The sequence below is a fragment of the Heptranchias perlo genome, chromosome 2 (genome assembly GCF_035084215.1).
Source record: "Heptranchias perlo isolate sHepPer1 chromosome 2, sHepPer1.hap1, whole genome shotgun sequence".
Classification (NCBI taxonomy): Eukaryota; Metazoa; Chordata; class Chondrichthyes; order Hexanchiformes; family Hexanchidae; genus Heptranchias; species Heptranchias perlo.
The window spans coordinates 25,257,264-25,274,912 of record NC_090326.1 but is presented as its reverse complement, the minus strand read 5'-3'; the positions used below and the strand labels follow the sequence as shown (position 1 = coordinate 25,274,912).

Below are 17,649 nucleotides of genomic sequence, written 5' to 3'. Positions count from 1 at the left end.
CCTATCCCTTAGCCAATTATATACCCAAAGATACTATAAAGTTAGCTTATCTTAAAGGGCAGTGGGTGTGTGCTACAATTGGCCTCAGCACCCTTCTTCACACAAGATGTCAATAAAAAGGTTGAATGAAAATTAAACAATGGGCTTCTTTACTTCTCACCTATGTCATAAAGACAATTTTGTCAATACTGTGGCACAATCGATTCCAATATTATAAACTGGCATGATTAATAGACGTGAAAAGGGTTGTGCTTCTTGGAAATTTTTAGATTGGAAGGACCGAAAAGGTAAAACTTGTTTGCTCACAGTATATTTAAAGAGCGCTGCCTTCCCAAAAAATAATTTTGTTTTGAATGGAAGCTCCGGACCTGTCAAACATCCATTAATTATAATGACAGCACATAAGTAACATGATGCAATTTAGTAGAACAGCACATGATGATGTAAACAAATGAGAAAAATAAGTTTGCCAAACACTATTTCATTAAGACAGTACCCCTTTAAAATGCCAACTGTCAATTACCGAACCACTTTATTATGAGGCTTACAACAAAACTGACCATTGCGGTTAAATCAGTCCGCACTGTGTGTGGGTGGCAGCGATCTCGCAACAGCAAGCACTAAGAGACTACTCCATTACCTTTTTTAACATTTTAGATGTTCGAAGTTTGGGGCTGTACGAAAAAATACTATTTAGTAAATAAATACTCCAAGGATCACTGTTGAAAAATCAAGCGTTTAAAAGCGATCTCAAATGGAAATCAAAAGCAAAATACTGCGGATGTTGGAAATCTGAAATAAAAACAGAAAATGCTGAAAATACTCAGCAAGTCAGGCAGCATCTGTGGAGAAAGAAATGTTTAACTCTGTATCTTTCGCCACAGATGCTGCCTGACCTGCAGAGTATTTGCAGCGTTTTCTGTTTTTATTTTATAAATGTAAATGATTGAAAATCAATAACAAAACGTTGACCCATCACACCATCTGTAACTGCAATGCGACGGATGTGATTTCAGATTTCCTCCTTTAAGTCGAGAGTACTCACAGCTCAATGCGATCTCTCAACAACAATAACTGAATATTTTGCTCCGCTTCCCTGCAGTACAGGAAGTGATACGTACCGGTTACTCTGATTGATTCCAGCATCCCTGGCAACCTCCCGTGACTGTGGCAAGTGCAAGAAGAATCCACCATAAGAAGTAGACGAACCCGTTTAAGTGTTTTCCTTCCACTCGCAGAAAGGAACAAGAAAAATGAAGGTGCGCAATGATAGGAATATATATATATATAGCAACAGTGTCCCCGACTCGACCAATTGTCGTCAAAGACACGGCGCAGGCTTGCAATTTACACAGAATTCTAGCACTTACATAGTTGGGCTAGGTTTAAACCCTGCAACCTATACCCCGACAGCCTGTGCTGCCAGCTCTCCCTCAGTTCCGCAGAACTGCCGCAGTCTCTAACTCCTCCATGGCGCGCGCCCCCGACTCTCCGCCTGTCATTCTCACGTTCCACTCCCCAGCACCCGGCCGCCGTTCCCAAGGTAACCCCATTATTACGTCGTGATTTGGTGCTTTGTGACGTCGGTCACTTGGAAACGCATTGTGCTTTTCTTTGCTGGTGACCAAAAACAGGTGTATTGGGGATCAGGAACGATTGCTGCAGACTCCGAGTATATTTTTAATATAGAACAATAAATGCTTGAAATTCATTTCTTGCTATCTGATCAGAGCTTTACTATCAATCCACTCGAGGGGCTCTCTGCCGTAGCTCCACCTCAAAATCCAAACAATGAATACTTTAAATCTGAAAAAAATTGATGGCTGCCAACTAATAATTTTATACTATTTCCTTCAAGTTCAAAGGAACACGGCCGTAATTTTAACATATTTCGATTATCTTAGGTTATCCCGGGCGGAAGACCTTGTGCATTGGAGAAGGTACAGATAAAAGCAACAAGACTCATCCAACGAGTAAAGAGGATGAGCTGTGAGGAAAATTAGAGATCAAGTTTTACGGTCCAGAAGGAAGGTTTTTTTTCTAAAGTGATGTTGTGTTTCCTGCTCCATATCAGGGGTAACTTGAAGCCCCTTAAGGTGAAAGCTCTTTTTTTCTTTTTTTGCTGGGACAATTGGAGTCAGATGACTGCAGGTTGTGTATAAAAGGTGCTGGGTTTTTTTGTGTATTTTAGGTCCCCCTTTTATAAGAAAGAGGGTTAGTGTTAGTTTTTATGTGAAGCAACTCAATAAAGCCAAAATAAGTGTCAAATAATAATTTTATTATATCGGTCTGGGATGCATTCCAGTCCCTGCGGCCTCAAGCGTACTGGCAGACACCGTGCGCTCCCTCTCCAGGGCCACCCGGGTGCGGAGAATTCCGTGGAAGAGAGGCAGACAGTCGGAGCAACCGCCCCCATGGGCCGCGTGTAACCTGGACCTGTGGATAGCCACCCTGGACAGGCCCAGGAGCAGACCCACGAGGACGTCCACCGACCTGTCCGCCACCCCCCTCACCAGGCTGCTGAAGATCAGGAGCGTGGGACTGAAGTGCAGCCAGAACTTGAGGAGCAGCCCCCTTAAATAGTGGAACAGGGGCTGCAGCCTCCCACACCCTGTGAATAAATGAAACATGGACTCATCCAGGCCGCAGAAATTGCAGGTGGCCTGGGAGTCTGTGAAATGGCGTAAACGCCTGTTAGTCGCGACAGTTCCGTGCAACACTCTCCACCCCAGATCCCCAGTGGCACACAGGAGGATCCCCGAGTAGAGAGCCCTCCACTGGGGACCCCCCGCCTCCGCCGGACGGCAAGATGGTATCCGGACGAGAGATGAGGGCAAGGAAATGGAGAGTGTGCAGACGCAGCCCATACAGGAAATCCCTCCGCGCAGAGTGAAATGACATGGAAGGGATTTCCAAGAGACGGCTTAAGTTGTGAGGCACAGCCCAACGAGGGAGGTTTCACGGGCTGGCTCCGATGAGGAATTCCGTCCAAACGGGGATCAGATCGGACGGGATAGCTCCACATGCTTGAGCCTCCTCCACACACCGAGTGGTGTCAGGGCCGAGTGCCACTTTCAACGCCCGGATGGCAGCAGCTGCGTCCCAGACATGGTGCAAGGACATCCGTGCGGCCAGTGTCCCCGGCGCCATCCGGCCCGCCCCTCCGCCATCCAGGACGTCCCTGACTCTGGTTACCTTACCGGCCAGGGCCCTCTCCTCCGTCAGCTGTGAGCCGCCGAAGCCAACACCGCAGAGGAACGGATTCCTGAGCAGCGGCTCCCGCAGGACGGCCGCCACCCCCGACGGGGAAGAGCACCGGCAGGAGGCAACCATATTCCAGACCCTGATCAGATCCTGGTAAAAGACAGGCAGCTCCCGCAAAGATGCGCAGCCGCCCGGCAACGTGATAAACAAGAGCTGCGTGTTGTAATTCAGGCCATGCAGCTGGCAGAAGAAATACATTGCCTGCGCACACCATCTTGGAGGATCCTCAACGTGCAGGTATCGCTGCAGGGTCCAAAGGCGGAAAGTCGCCACCTGGGTGAGGACGCACACCAGCCCCTGACCACCCTCCCTTAGCGGGAGACTCAGGACCGCAGCAGCGACCCAGTGCATCCTTTTGGCCCAGAAGAAGTCGATGAGCTTCTTCTGAATCTTGGCGACAAACTCAGGAGGAGGGATCAAAGTGATCAACCGGTACCACGACATTGCAGCCACCAGCTGGTTTATGACCAGCACTCGACCCCTGTAGAATAACACTCAGAGCAGTGCTGTCCAGCGCCCTAGGCGAGCGGCGACTTTGGCCTCCAGCTCTTGCCAATTCGCCGGCCAGGCTTCCTCGGCAGGGCTAAGGTAGACTCCCAGGTACCGGAGGTGTGTGGTGCTCCAGGCAAAAGGCCGTAGCTTCTCCGGCAGGGAGTCCGCCTGCCACTGACCCACCAGGAGTCCGGAACATTTCTCCCAGTTGATCCTTGTGGAGGACGCGGCAGAGTACACCTTTTGGCACTCGCGCATCCTCCGCAAGTCAACGGGATCCGTGACCACGAGGAGCACGTCGTCGGCGTAAGCCGAAAGGATGACCTCCACGCCCGGCTCGCGCAGAGCCAGTCCCAGGAAAGGCTCCACACAGATGGTGTATAATTGGCCGGGTATGGGGCATCCCTGATGCACTCCTCTCCCGAAACGAAGGGGCACCGTCAAGGATCCATTAACCTTAATTCCAGAAGGAAGGTGGTTAAAGGGGCAAAACTCACTGAGATGTATAAAATATGAAATGGTATAAATACAATTTTTAAAAAATCCAATTCAAAGGACTTATGAGTAATCATGGATAGGGTGAATGTTATAATTGGATGGCTGGAGTATTAGATGAGTTTCAATAGGCTGAATATCTTTTTTTTGTCCATTACTTTTCTTCTGTTGTTATTTGCAGGGAATCAGCTGTATATTTTGAATCAATAAACCTGCAGTGATATCATAATTGATCAGTATGTGGGGCTTGAACCCAGTCAGAAGGTCATGGGTTCAAGCCCCACTGCAGAGCCTTGAGGGCATTATCGAGGTTGGCACTTCAGTGCAGTAGTGAAAGAGTGCTGCACTGTCGGAAGTACCATTTTTTGGATGAGATGTCAAACTGAGGCCCCATCTGCCCTCTCCGGTGGACTTAAAAGATCCAATGGCACTTCAAAGAAGAGCAGAGGAGTTCTCCCGATGTCCCGGCCAATATTTATCCCTCAACCAACATCAGTAAAACAGATTATCTGGTCGTTATTTCATTGCTGTTTGTGGGACCTTGCTGTGTGCAGATTGGCTGCCTTATTTGCTGCATTACAACAGTGCCTACACTTCAAAAGTACTTCGTTGGTTGTAAAGCAATTTGGGACATCCTGAGGTTGTGAATGGTGCTATAGAAATGCAAGTTCTTTCTTTGTACATCAACATACTCAATGACTTGGAACACACAGGCTCTCAATATCTTTGTGATTGAAGTTGCTGGTAATCAAACAGAATAAAACACCTAATGAATTTTACTGTGTAAACTACTTGAAAAAAATAGATATCTGGGATTGATTTCAAGGGTCTAATATCTTCTCAGGTTTGGAATGATGTATCTAAGCCTCTTAAACTTTATTCTCAGTGAGACTGCTTTGATAGTAAACAAGAACTGTTAGTACTGAGGAAATGTTAGTGACAGGTAAGATTAGTAAGTGTGACACAGATTGCAAAACAGTTTAAACATATACAGCTGTGCTTATTTTCGACAGCAACATAAACCAAAATGGGTTGTATTTCTAAGCTAAAACTAGTCAATCTCACCTGGTGTTGCACACAGGGAATGAAGACCAAGTTTTAGTCTTCAGCTGAATCAAGGTTAGAGGGTGGGGGATAATTAGAGCAGTAAGCACATTCTGTCATTATTTTTACATAATACTTATGTGATAATTTATAGTTAAATGCAATTTGGGATGCAGAGAATTAGAGTTGGTTGGAGCCTGGAGTTTTCTGCAGAACATGCTGAAAAGTTGGGAACTGCGTTTCCTACATTATACCAATGACTACACTTCAAAAGTAATTAATTGGCTTTGAAACACTTTGGGACATCCTGAGGTTGTGAAAGGCGCTGTATAAATGCAAGTTATTTCTTTCTTTCTTTCTTGTAACCAAAATTACATTAGAGTGCTCCCACTACATTAGAGTCAATTTGTGATGCAATTAGCTCAAATTTATAACAAACCTTTTTCTTGATTGGCTGATAATAGATTGGAAAACTAGTTCAGCCAAACAAAATCTCAATGTGCTCCGGCTCTCCCATGGACTCACTGACAAACATGGGGAGCTGTTCTGAATCTGTTGTTGACAGTGGAAGTGAAGGAGAGTGCAGTATTGGCTCTACAGTTCAGAGTGTGTAGTTCAAACTTGTAAACCAGTAGAGTAAAAAATGTTTTAAAAACTGAAAATCTGAAATAAAGTAGATAATGCCAGAAAACACTGCAGGTCTCAGTATCCAAAATGAGAAAAGGCAGGTTACACCCAGAATCTTAATCTGTCTTTTCCTTTTTCAGATTCTGAGTAGGTTCTTTGGGCCTTTTAAATCAGTTTCCAGAAATCTGACGCCCATGGTTCCCAGTGAGTTGTAGACCCAATTTGACTGTATGAATGATGGTGTACAGAGCAAAATGTATCATAGTGAAGTGGTACATGGGAATGTAACAGTACGTATGGCCACAGGGTAATGATGGCTGTGAGGTGGAATTTGAGTCAATGGACCTGTGCGCAAGGCTGTGAGTTGTTCCACATGGCTGAGGACAGCGTGTAAAATTGTATTGTTACATTAAAAAAACTAGATTAACTAATGATGCAGTTGGTTTATAGTTTTTATTGCAATTTTACAGTTAAAAATACATGTCGCACACAAGTCTCTTGGAACTTGTTCGATCGCCTTCAGGAGTTGGAGAGGAATTGCCCAGAGTTTTTTTCTTAAATTGAACTAAGCTTTTATGTCTCTCACCTAGAAGATTGCCTGACTTGGGGAAGAGTGATGGTGTGCAGACGTTACACCATGTAAGTATAGGACAGGCTCGATGGAACTTTACCCTGTCTTTCTTTTTTATATGTTCATAGAATATAAGAGCAAGGAGGTTCTGATGGAGCTGTATAAAACACTGGTTAGGCCACAGCTGGAGTACTGTGTGCAGTTCTGGTCGCCACACTACAGGAAGGATGTGATCGCTTTGGAGAGGGTGCAGAGGAGATTCACCAGGATGTTACCAGGGCTGGAGCGCTTCAGCTATGAAGAGAGACTGGGAAGATTGGGTTTGTTTTCCTTGGAGCAGAGGAGGCTGAGGGGGGACATGATTGAGGTGTACAAAATTATGAGGGGCACAGATAGGATGGATACTAAGGAGCTTTTTCCCTTCGTTGAGGGTTCTATAACAAGGGGACATAGATTCAAGGTAAAAGGCGGGAGGTTTAGAGGGGATTTGAGAAAGAACTTTTTCACCCAGAGGGTGGTTGGAGTCTGGAACTCACTGCCTGAAAGGGTTGTGGAGGCAGGAACCCTCACAACATTCAAGAAGCATTTGGATGAGCACTTGAAATGCCATAGCATACAAGGCTACGGACCAAATGCTGGAATATGGGATTAGAGTAGACAGGGCTGATGGCCGGCGCGGACACGATGGGCCGAAGGGCCTCTATCCGTGCTGTATAACTCTATGACTCTAAACTTTGTTGGTATGTGGGTGTTATTAGCGATACATCTAAATTTCTCTGGTGGATTTGGTACGTAAGCAATGTGGCCCAATTACAGACTTTTCCAAAAAATACACTGGGTGTGGGAGTTAATCCCAAGGTTTAATGTAATAGATGATCTAATGTAGGTGTAGGGAAACCTTCACAAAAAAAAAACTAGCTCAGGAGCTAGGACATACAGTGGAGATCCCAGCAGTCTGAAGGTTAAAGGAGATTGGAGCCATTAGTAAAACAGGGTTGTGTGAGAGAGAGAGAGAGAGAGAGAGAGAGGAAAAGTGTGAGCATCCTGTGGCATTAAACAGACCAATAGCAAGAGAGCAAATAACAATAGAAACAGCTGTGGATTTCCACTAGGTAGACAGCCTGGGGTGGAATACTAATTTAAGGCTCTATGTAGCCCAGAAGAACAATGTATAATTATAAGTAATCTACAGCTATGGAACTAGCTAGACAACCTAATGAAGGGTGAATAATACAGGACTCTGGACCAAAGCAGTGAACAAAGCATAACCATAAATAATCTGTAGACATAAACTGAGGAAGAGAATTTAATTGAAATAGTGTAAAGAATACTAAGTAGAGAAAAAGACAAATATAGAATTTACTACTTTAAATTTCAAGACTGTGCATTGAACTGTTTTGTCTCTGGGACTATCAGCCCTCAGAGTGGTGTTTGATGTGGTTTTTTGCTTCTAAGTACCTGTCTGATTGAACCTAGTAATTGATGTAAAGAGTGAGCCTTTAATGTGGGCCAACATTCTATTAAAGTAATGAAAGATATTTGTGTGTGGTTAACAAGGATTGGAGGGGAAACTTGAAACCGACCAAATGGGAAAATAAATTGACAATAGTGGGTATTGTAAACAATTTTACAACACCAAGTTATAGTCCAGCAATTTTATTTTAAATTCACAAGCTTTCGGAGACTTCCTCCTTCCTCAGGTAAATGTTTCAGGAGCTCCTTGAAGCCTACGCATTTATACATATAGAACAATACATGGTGTTTACAGACTGCCCCTGCAACTGCCCGTTGCCAAGGCAATCACCGTGTTCAGACAGAGAGGTGTCACCTGCAGAACCCCCGAATACACATTCAACAAAAAAACAAACAGGGAAAAAAAAACAGAGAAAAAAAACAGAGAGAGGCAGAAACATCCGGAAGGCAGAGAGAGCCAGCAAATGACCCATTATATTAAAAACAGATAACATTTGTTCGCTGGTGGGGTAACGTGTAGCGTGACATGAACCCAAGATCCCGGTTGAGGCCGTCCTCATGGGTGCGGAACTTGGCAATCAATTTCTGCTCGACGATTTTGCGTTGTCGTGTGTCTCGAAGGCCGCCTTGGAGTACGCTTACCCGAAGGTCGGTGGATGAATGTCCATGACTGCTGAAGTGTTCCCCGACTGGGAGGGAACCCTCCTGTTTGGCGATTGTTGCGCGGTGTCCGTTCATCCGTTGTCGCAGCGTCTGCATGGTCTCGCCAATGTACCATGCTCTGGGGCATCCTTTCCTGCAACGTATGAGGTAGACAACGTTGGCCGAGTCACAGGAGTATGAACCATGCACCTGGTGGGTGGTGTCCTCTCGTGTGATGGTGGTATCTGTGTCGATGATCTGGCATGTCTTGCAGAGGTTACCGTGGCAGGGTTGTGTGGCGTCGTGGACGCTGTTCTCTTGAAAGCTAGGTAATTTGCTGCGAACGATGGTCTGTTTGAGGTTGGGTGGCTGTTTAAAGGCGAGTAGTGGAAGTGTGGGGATGGCCATAGCGAGGTGTTTGTCCTCATTGATGACATGTTGAAGGCTGCGGAGAACATGGCGTAGTTTCTCCGCTCCGGGGAAGTACTGGACGACAAAGGGTACTCTGTTGGTTGCGTCCCGTGTTAGTCTCCTGAGGAGGTCTATGCGATTTTTTGCTGTGGCCCGTCGGAACTGTCGATCGATGAGTCGAGCGTCATATCCCGTTCTTACTAGGGCGTCTTTCAGCGTCTGTAGGTGTCCATCGCGTTCCTCCTCGTCTGAGCAGACCCTGTGTATTCGCAGGGCCTGTCCATAGGGGATGGCCTCTTTGACGTGGTTAGGGTGGAAGCTGGAAAAGTGGAGCATCGTGAGGTTGTCCGTGGGCTTGCGGTAGAGTGAGGTGCTGAGGTGCCCGTCTTTGATGGAGATTCGTGTGTCCAAGAAAGAAACTGATTCTGTTGAGTAGTCCATGGTGAGCTTGATGGTGGGATGGAACTTGTTGATGTTATCGTGTAGTCTCTTTAGTGATTCCTTGCCGTGGGTCCATAGAAAGAAAATGTCGTCGATGTATCTGGTGTATAGTGTTGGTTGGAGGTCTTGTGCAGTGAAGAAGTCCTGCTCGAACTTGTGCATGAAAATGTTGGCGTATTGGGGTGCGAATTTGGTCCCCATGGCTGTTCCGTGTGTTTGGGTAAAGAACTGGTTATCGTGGGTATAACAGCAAGGAAAAGAGGAGGGAATCATGCAGGATATGCATTGAGCTGCTTAAAGGATACATTGCAGAAGGGTTAATAAATGAATAATGGTAAAAGTACATATCTAAAGAGGGGATAATATAAGCTTTACTAAAATGGTGTTTGATAGAAGGAACTGGGGAGAATGGTTGGAATTGTACAAGGATAACAACCAGGGTTGGAAAAGCACTTGAAAAGGGCAGGAACTCAAATCCTGAAACAGTAATAATAATTGGTATTGGGCAGAAGAATGTAGTCAAGAGCTATAGGCAGTCAGGCAGAATAGGAACAAATATCAGAAAGGCACAACATGATTGGGGAGGGGAAGACAAGTACACAGAGGGGAAATGGGGTAGAAAGTCAGGGGATGTTGTTAATGACACTTTGGATATGTTTTTTATAAATTAAGAAAGGAATACACTACTACAATGACTTTGGGAAGAGATTCAACCTGGGGTAATGGTAAGTTCAGATGCGGGCTCAATTCTTGTCCTCTGCCAAAAGAAAAAAAGCAAGATTTGCATTTATAGAGTACCTTTTACAATCTCGGGACACCCCAAAGCGCTTTACAGCCAATGGTATCGTAGTAGGTACAGCACAGGAGGAGGCCATTCGGCCTATCGTGTCTGTGACAGCTCTTTGAAAGAGCTGTCCAATTCACCTGCTCTTTCCCCATAGCCCTGTACGTTTTTTCCCTTCAAGGATTTATCCAATTCCCTTTTGAAAGGTAATATTGAATCTGCTTCCACCACCCTTTCAGGAAGTGAATTCCAGATCATAACAACTCGCTGTGTAAAAAAAAAAAATGTTGCATCATCTCACCTCTGGTTCTTTTACCAATCACCTTAAATCTGTGTCCTCTGGTTACTGACCCTTCTGCCATTAGACACAGTTTGTCCTTATTTACTCTATCAAAACCATTCATGATTTTGAACACCTCGATTAAAACTCCTCTTAACCTTCCCTGTTCTAAGGAGAACGACCCTAGCTTCTTCAGTCTCTCCACATAACTGAAGTCCCTCATTCCTGGTATCATTCCAGTAAATCTCTTCTGCACCCTCTCTAAGGCCTTGATACCTTTCCTAAACATAGAGATATAGAGATGTTTCCATTTGCAGGGGAGACCAGAAATAGGGGCCATAAATAGAAGATAATCACTAATAAATCCAATAGGGAATTCTGGAGAAACTTCTTTACCCGGAGAGTGGTTAGAATGTGGAACTCGCGACCGTAAGGAGTAGTTGAGGCGACTAACATAGATGCCTTTAAGGGGAAGCTAGATAAACACATGAAGGACAAAGGTATAGAAGGATATGCTGATAGGGCTATATGAGGAAGGGGGGGAGGAGGCTTGTGTGGAGCATAAACACCAGCATGGACCTGTTGGGCTGAATGGCCTGTTTCTGTTCTATGTAATGTAATTCTATGTACAGCGTGGCACCTCGATTGAACACAATACCCCAGTTGAGGCCTAACCGGTGTTTTATAAAGGTTTAGAATAACTTCCTTGCTTTTGTACTCTATGCCTCTATTAATAAAGCCCAGGATCCCGTATGCTTTTTTAACAGACTTCTCAACTTGTCCTGCCACCTTCAAAGATTTGTGTATGTGCACCCCCAAGTCTCTCTGTTCCTGCACCCCCTTTAAAATTGTACCATTTAGTTTATATTGCCTCTCCTCATTCTTCCTACCTAAATGTATCACTTCACTGCATTAAGTTTCATCTACCGTGGCCATGATTTTAGCATGGCGGCGGGAACTCAGTGGGTGGGTAAGTAGTCACGTGGGAAACCTGGAACAAATTTTAGCACGTCAATTTGAGCGATCGCAACTGAATTGAAGGTTCTTAATTTTTCTTCTGGGTTTCACGTCTCCAAGCTGCACAGTGGGCGTACTGCGCACCCACATGATGTGATGTGAACTGGAGTATTTAAAGGGCCAGCGCAAAAATGGATTTTGAAGGAGAAAGGAGGAGCAACGAAAATGGAGCAGCGCAGAGCTAAGGCGACGCTTCTCTGGAGATTCTACTGGCTGGGGTGAGAAGCGGGAGGGAAGTCCTTTACCCGGCTGACAGGCAGAAGCGACTGCTTCTACCACTAAGAAGGAGTGGCTGGAGCTGACCAAGGAGCTCAGCAGCAGGAGCACGGTGCCCGGGTCATGCGTGCAACGCAGGAAGCAGTTTAATGACCTAACCAGGTCAGGAAAAGTGAGTACATTTGCTGGTTCGCATGCTGTGAAATGAACTGACTCACCTCCCATTTGTGCACCCACCACTGCCACTCACCCCAATCCTCATGCAATGTGATGCATCTGTCTTACTCACCCTCTGATGCATCTGCTTCGTTGTCAGCTTCATCTAAAGCAATGCATCCATCGGGTGAACACGTCACTTTCACTCACTCAAACGTCTGTTCTTTCTCCCCTTGTAAGAGAAGAGAGCACAAAATGCACGCGAGAGGAGTAGGACTGGAGGGGGTCCACCACACCTTGTGGCCCTGACACAGGCGGAGGAGGAGGCAGCATTAAATCTGAGCTGCACAGTTGAATGCCTGGCCATCAGAGATGGCGAGACTGGCAACCCGCAAATGGCTGGTGACAGAATTTCACCATCCTTCGCACACATCATGAATTGATATTATCAACAAGTGACCTGTTGCACACCAGGATGCTCATCGCAACATCACTTCTGCAATAATTCTTTATTGCTGTATGTTCTCGTCCAGGGCCCTTAAGGAGTGCTGAAGAGGCACATGACGTAGACAAGGGTGATTCCTCAGAGGAGATCCATGCATCGGTGGATGCACTCCTCTCCAACCTCTGTTCAGCTGGACACAGATGCTGAACCCCGGGGGCCATCCTTGAAAAGGAGAGTGATCGAGGTGCAGACGCACCTTTGCAATGTACTGGAAGATGTGCTACGCTCACTCTACACAATAGCGGAGAGGATGGAGGAGTCCACCTCCAGCATTAGTGGACTGGTGGTGGAGTTAAGTGCGGGATGTCTGCGATGGAGAGAATGGCAGGCTCCATTGCGCTTCAAGCACAGCTTATAAATAAGTCCATTCAGGCCCTGACAAGGGCCTGCGGACTCATGGTGATCAACATTCTGCCGCCTTAAGCAGGCAGACAGATACATTAGCAGTGGCCTTACAAGACATCACACATGTCCTCCAAGCTGTTGTCCAGCAGAGTGATCGGAGTGATATGGCCTTGGCCCAGGAGAGGGATGATGGCGAAAGGGGACGTGGAAGTGGGGACTCCACTCAAAGTGCTCCCACATCTCACCCGTTGCCCCCCACTCAACCGGTTCCCGCAATGCTGTTTCCTCTCCAGATGGCCGAGTCTGGCCCTACACAGGTGCAGGTGGAGCAGTCTTTAGCGGGACCCTTACGGGCTCCAAAACCCAGAGGGCGTAGGCCCACAGCATCTCAGCAGTCAGGACAGGGACCTGTGCAACCTGCCACTACCTCTGCTGAAGCCACAAGGGATGCACCACATAGAAGTTGTAGGAAGAGGAAGGTGAAGGTTTTGTGATCACCAAAGGTACACAGAAGGGTGTCTGACTAAATGTCATGTTTTTCATTTCTTTTTTTTAATATTCACAATAAATGTCATACTTGTCACCACCACTGCCACGCCTTGTTCTTTCTTGAGTCCCTTTCGTGAAAGCGCCTTTGGATGTCCCTCATCATGAACGGCGAGACTTGATGCCACCCATTGGGTACATTTGCAATGGGTGTATGTGGTTGTAGGACTGTTTTGTGCAGGGGGGAGGGGGCGGGAGCTTGTGTTGGTCGTTCCAAGTGGTCTGAGAACTTGACTATCTTCACTTTGCAGATCTCCTTATGAGAATCTGAGTGACTCCCTGGCATCACGAGCAGCCAGGTGTGCCGCTGCTCTGCCAATGGGTTGCCCATCCTCCTCCTCCTTGTCTTCTTCAATGTTGATGGCAGGTGTGGATGCTTCGTGAGCGTGTGGGACCTCATCCACCTGTAACCCTCTCTTTTGAGCAATGTTGTGCAGGACGCAACATACAACTATTATCCTGCACACCTTCGCCAGTGAGTACTGAAGGGATCCCCCAGATCGATCCAGGCACCTGAAGCGCATCTTCAGCATTCCCATGGCTTATTCAATGACAGTCACATCGCCACCAGGTCTGTCATTGTACCGCTGCTGTGCCTTGCTGGTGGGGTTTCTCAGAGATGTCATGAGCCATGTCTGCAGAGGGTATCCCTTGTCTCCAAGGTACCAGCCCTTAAGTCTGTTTTGTGCTTGGAAGAGGGGCCGGCATGTTGGATTCGTGCAAAATGAAGGAACCATAGCAGCTGCCAGGGAATCTGGCGCACAGACCTGCAGAAACCTCTAGAAACCTCTTCCGGTGGTTGCAAACCAGCTGCGCATTGATAGTGATATCCTTTTGGTTGATGTACAGTCCTGCTTCATGTGCAGGTCCTCGGATTGCTACATGTGTGCAATCAATTGCACCCTGAACCAATGGGAAGCCAGCCAGAGAGTGGAAACCTCCGCCCCCTTCACTGCCCTCAGTCTGGCTGTTGTCGACGATGGGGAAGTTGACGTAGTTGGGTGCCCTGGTAAACAAGCCATCCCTCACCTGTTGTATAAACTTATGTGCAAACGACTGAGAGACCCTGGAGATGTCACCAGTGGTGCCCCAGAAGGATCCGGAGAAGAAATTGGGGGCAGTGGTGACTTTAACTGCGACAGGCAATGCGTGGCCACCAGGCCCAGCTGGGAGCTGCTCTGCATGAAGGAGCCTGCAGATGTCTGCGAACACGTGGCGACTCAATCTGAGCCTGCATTGGCACTGTTCCTCTGAGAGGTCCAGGAAGCTCAGCCTCAGCCTGTAGACCCTCTCTTGCGGGTAGTGCCTACTTCAACTTGCTTGGATGAGTGCAGCTCCAACAACACTCAAGAAGCTCGACACCATCCAACATAAAGCAGCCCGCTTGATTGGCACCCCATCCACCTCCCTAAACATTCACTCCCTTCACCACCGGCGCACTGTGGCTGCAGTGTGTACCATCCACAGGATGCACTGTAACAACTCGCTAAGGCTTCTTCGACAGCATCTCCCAAACCCGCGACCTCTACCACCTAGTAGGACAAGAGCAGTAGGCACGTGGGAGCAACACCACCTGCACGTTCCCCTCCAAGTCACACACCATCCCGACTTGGAAATATATCGCCGTTCCTTCATCGTCGCTGGGTCAAAATCCTGGAACTCCCTTCCTAACAGCACTGTGGGAGAACCGTCACCACACGGACTGCAGCGGTTCAAGAAGGCGGCTCACCACCACCTTCTCGAGGGCAATTAGGGATGGGCAATAAATGCCAGCGACGCCCACATCCCATGAACGAATTAAAAAAAAACCTCGGCCCCTCTGTTGGTCCCCTCTCTGTACTTCTACAGGTCCTTGTGGAGCACCTCTGTCTTGTGGAGCTGCAACTCCCAGAACTGCACGCCATGCCTATCATGGATGGTGATGTGCCGCCTCCTCAGATGTACTGCTCAATAAATCCATTGTGCCTCCCATCCTGATGTTGTCAGTTTGAGGGGGTCCAAAAAGTAGGTAAATATGTCTGAACACAAGAATTCTGAGTGTGAACAAAAAAATCTCTGCCTAAATGCAAAGAATTCCCAGCCAAAGGTTTGTCTGAGAGAACTGATTGCCCTGCTGCAAAAACTCACCTTTTCTTTACATGTGTCAATCACTGGTCTAAAGGCCCAAATGGATGCCGGCTTTAAGTGCCGGCGGGACTTCGGGGTTTCAGAAGCACACGCACCCAGATGTGTCTGGGTCAAACTCAGAACTCAGCAGGTTGGAGCCGGGATGCGGTCCCACTCCCAAAACAGACAATTTTCACTGCCCACCTGCCCCCAACCCACCCGTTCTTTAGGGTTAAAGTTTACCCCATGTGTCTGCCCATTTCACCAGTCTGTATATATCCTCCTGAAGTCTGTTACTATGCCACCTTGTTTACTACATTTCCGAGTTTCGTGTCATCTGCAAATGAAATTATGCCCAGTACACCAAAGTTCAGGTCATTAATATATATCAAAAAGAGCAATAGTCCTAATACCAATCCCTGGGGAACACCACTGTATGATTACTTAGAGGAAATAATCAGAATTTCCTTCAAGTAGTCACTAGGGAAGACATGATTATGCTCATCCTCTCTTTGCTTTTCTCCATGTGTCTCTTTGTTCTTCTGACCACCCTTCTAAAAAGTTTCTGCAAGTTTCTGTATTTATCTCTGTGTGCTCATTCACCTTTCACCATGCATGATTTGTAGAGAACACCCTTCCCTTTTATTTTACTTCTGTGTTTTTCCCCTGCTCATCCATTTAGGTTCATACTTGTTTAGTCTATGCTTATTGATCCTAGGTATATATTTATTTTGTATACTCCGGGTTATGCCTTTTAGAAGTGTCCCACTTGCTCTCCTACTGAAATTTTGGTGAACAAATTTTGCCAATTATTTGGAGCTGTTCCCTCATCTCTTTGAAGTTGGCCTTTTTTTTCCAAAATGGTACGGTTGGCTCCTGATCCTCAATATTTCTGAATCCCAGATCATATTAAACTTGATCATTCTATGGTTGCTATCCCCTAAAGGTATCCTGATTTCTATTTCCGTATGTTGTCTGGGTCAAATAACATTACCAAGTTAAAATTTACACCACCTTTTGTAGCTTACCTGACGCATTGGATCATGAATTACGTTTATTAACTTGGACTCTGAACCGCTGGAGTATTTCCAATTTATATTTAGTTCTTTGATGTTGCCCAATAAACTAACTTTCCGGTTACACATTGTTACAATATAGGGAAATGTGGCAGCCAATTTGCACGCAACAAGGTTCGGCACACAGGGAAGTCCCATAAACAGCAATGAGATAAATGATTTGATAATCTGTTTTTGGTGATGTTTGATGGATAAATGTTGGCTAGGGCATTGAAAGCACTCCCTGCTCTTTTTCAACTAGTGCATGGAATATTTTACATCCATCTGAAGCCAGACGGGACCTCCGTTTAACATTTCGTCTGATGTTTCATTGGACAATGCAGCACTCCCTCAGTACTGCACTTAAGTATTAGCCAAGATTCGGTAATCAAGTCTCTGGAGTGGGGCTTGTATTATTCACTATTATAACCTCCTCCTTTTACATACTATCTGATGTTGCATCCTGACTCTAAGGGTTATTATTCATGCTACTTAGTGTTACAATTATGGCTTTTTCCCCAATACCTTTACCATGTTCTTGGCTAGACTATCATTTCTATAAGCAGACCTAGTCCTTTCCAAACCAAAACCTTCAGCTTTATTCTCTATTGTATAGGGATAGTGTAGCCAAGGTCTAACATGTTAATCATGAATGCAGTAAATCGCTTACTAAAGAATACTTGCAATGTCCAGTATGTTCTCCCACCACCTTACAAAGCATAAAAATAACGCACTGGACTAATAACTGGCTGAATAACTTATCCAGATTTAGTTAAATCTGACAGTACAATAACTGAACTTACACTGAATAAAATTGGGTTGGCTGTTCAAAATAAAAAGTGACTGTAATTCTTATACCTCCTCTCAGCAGGTTTTGAGAAACACGGGCACTAATTTTCATCTCCTTTGCAGCCCTGGGAATGCTCAGTTCCTGGGCGCACAGCAGACAAAAAAGGACGAAGACCTGTTACCCTGAGTCTCCGTCACTTTCACGTTTCCCTGGGGATCTGGTGGAGGGTGGAAGACAGCAGTTACGTTCCAAGCAGGTGCAGACGTGTAAATGGGGAAGGAGGGCCTTGATGGGACCTCATGCCTCATTTTCCTCTAGCTGGTAGCTGATTTGGATGGGAGATGAAGAATATGGGAGGATCTGATTGGGGCAGTTGGCAAGGTCACGGA

General features: G+C 46.2%; 2 protein-coding genes and 1 long non-coding RNA gene across 7 annotated transcripts in view; 1 reads left to right on the top strand and 2 right to left on the bottom strand.

Annotated features, from left to right (window-relative positions):
- matcap2 (microtubule associated tyrosine carboxypeptidase 2) overlaps positions 1-1,514 on the bottom strand; it is a 50,682-nt gene extending 49,168 nt beyond the window's left edge. Inside the window, exon 1 of one of the 2 annotated variants that reach the window (XM_068001354.1) lies at positions 1,122-1,514. In XM_068001354.1, the coding sequence (XP_067857455.1) occupies positions 1,122-1,194 (73 nt within the window). In that variant the 5' untranslated portion in view covers positions 1,195-1,514. The remainder of the gene's footprint in view (positions 1-1,121) is intronic. The other variant, XM_068001363.1, reaches the window with a different exon arrangement.
- On the top strand, positions 1,074-6,328 carry LOC137335873 (uncharacterized). Its single transcript, XR_010966532.1, has 3 exons — positions 1,074-1,259; positions 1,905-1,940; positions 4,433-6,328. It is a non-coding gene; the product is annotated as an uncharacterized lncRNA (long non-coding RNA).
- A 28-nt stretch (positions 6,329-6,356) lies between these two features.
- LOC137335844 (uncharacterized) overlaps positions 6,357-17,649 on the bottom strand; it is a 58,829-nt gene continuing 47,536 nt past the window's right edge. For all 4 annotated transcript variants that reach the window (XM_068001321.1, XM_068001331.1, XM_068001313.1 and 1 more), the window contains one exon: positions 6,357-10,217. In XM_068001321.1, the coding sequence (XP_067857422.1) occupies positions 8,444-9,733 (1,290 nt within the window). In that variant the 5' untranslated portion in view covers positions 9,734-10,217 and the 3' untranslated portion in view covers positions 6,357-8,443. The remainder of the gene's footprint in view (positions 10,218-17,649) is intronic.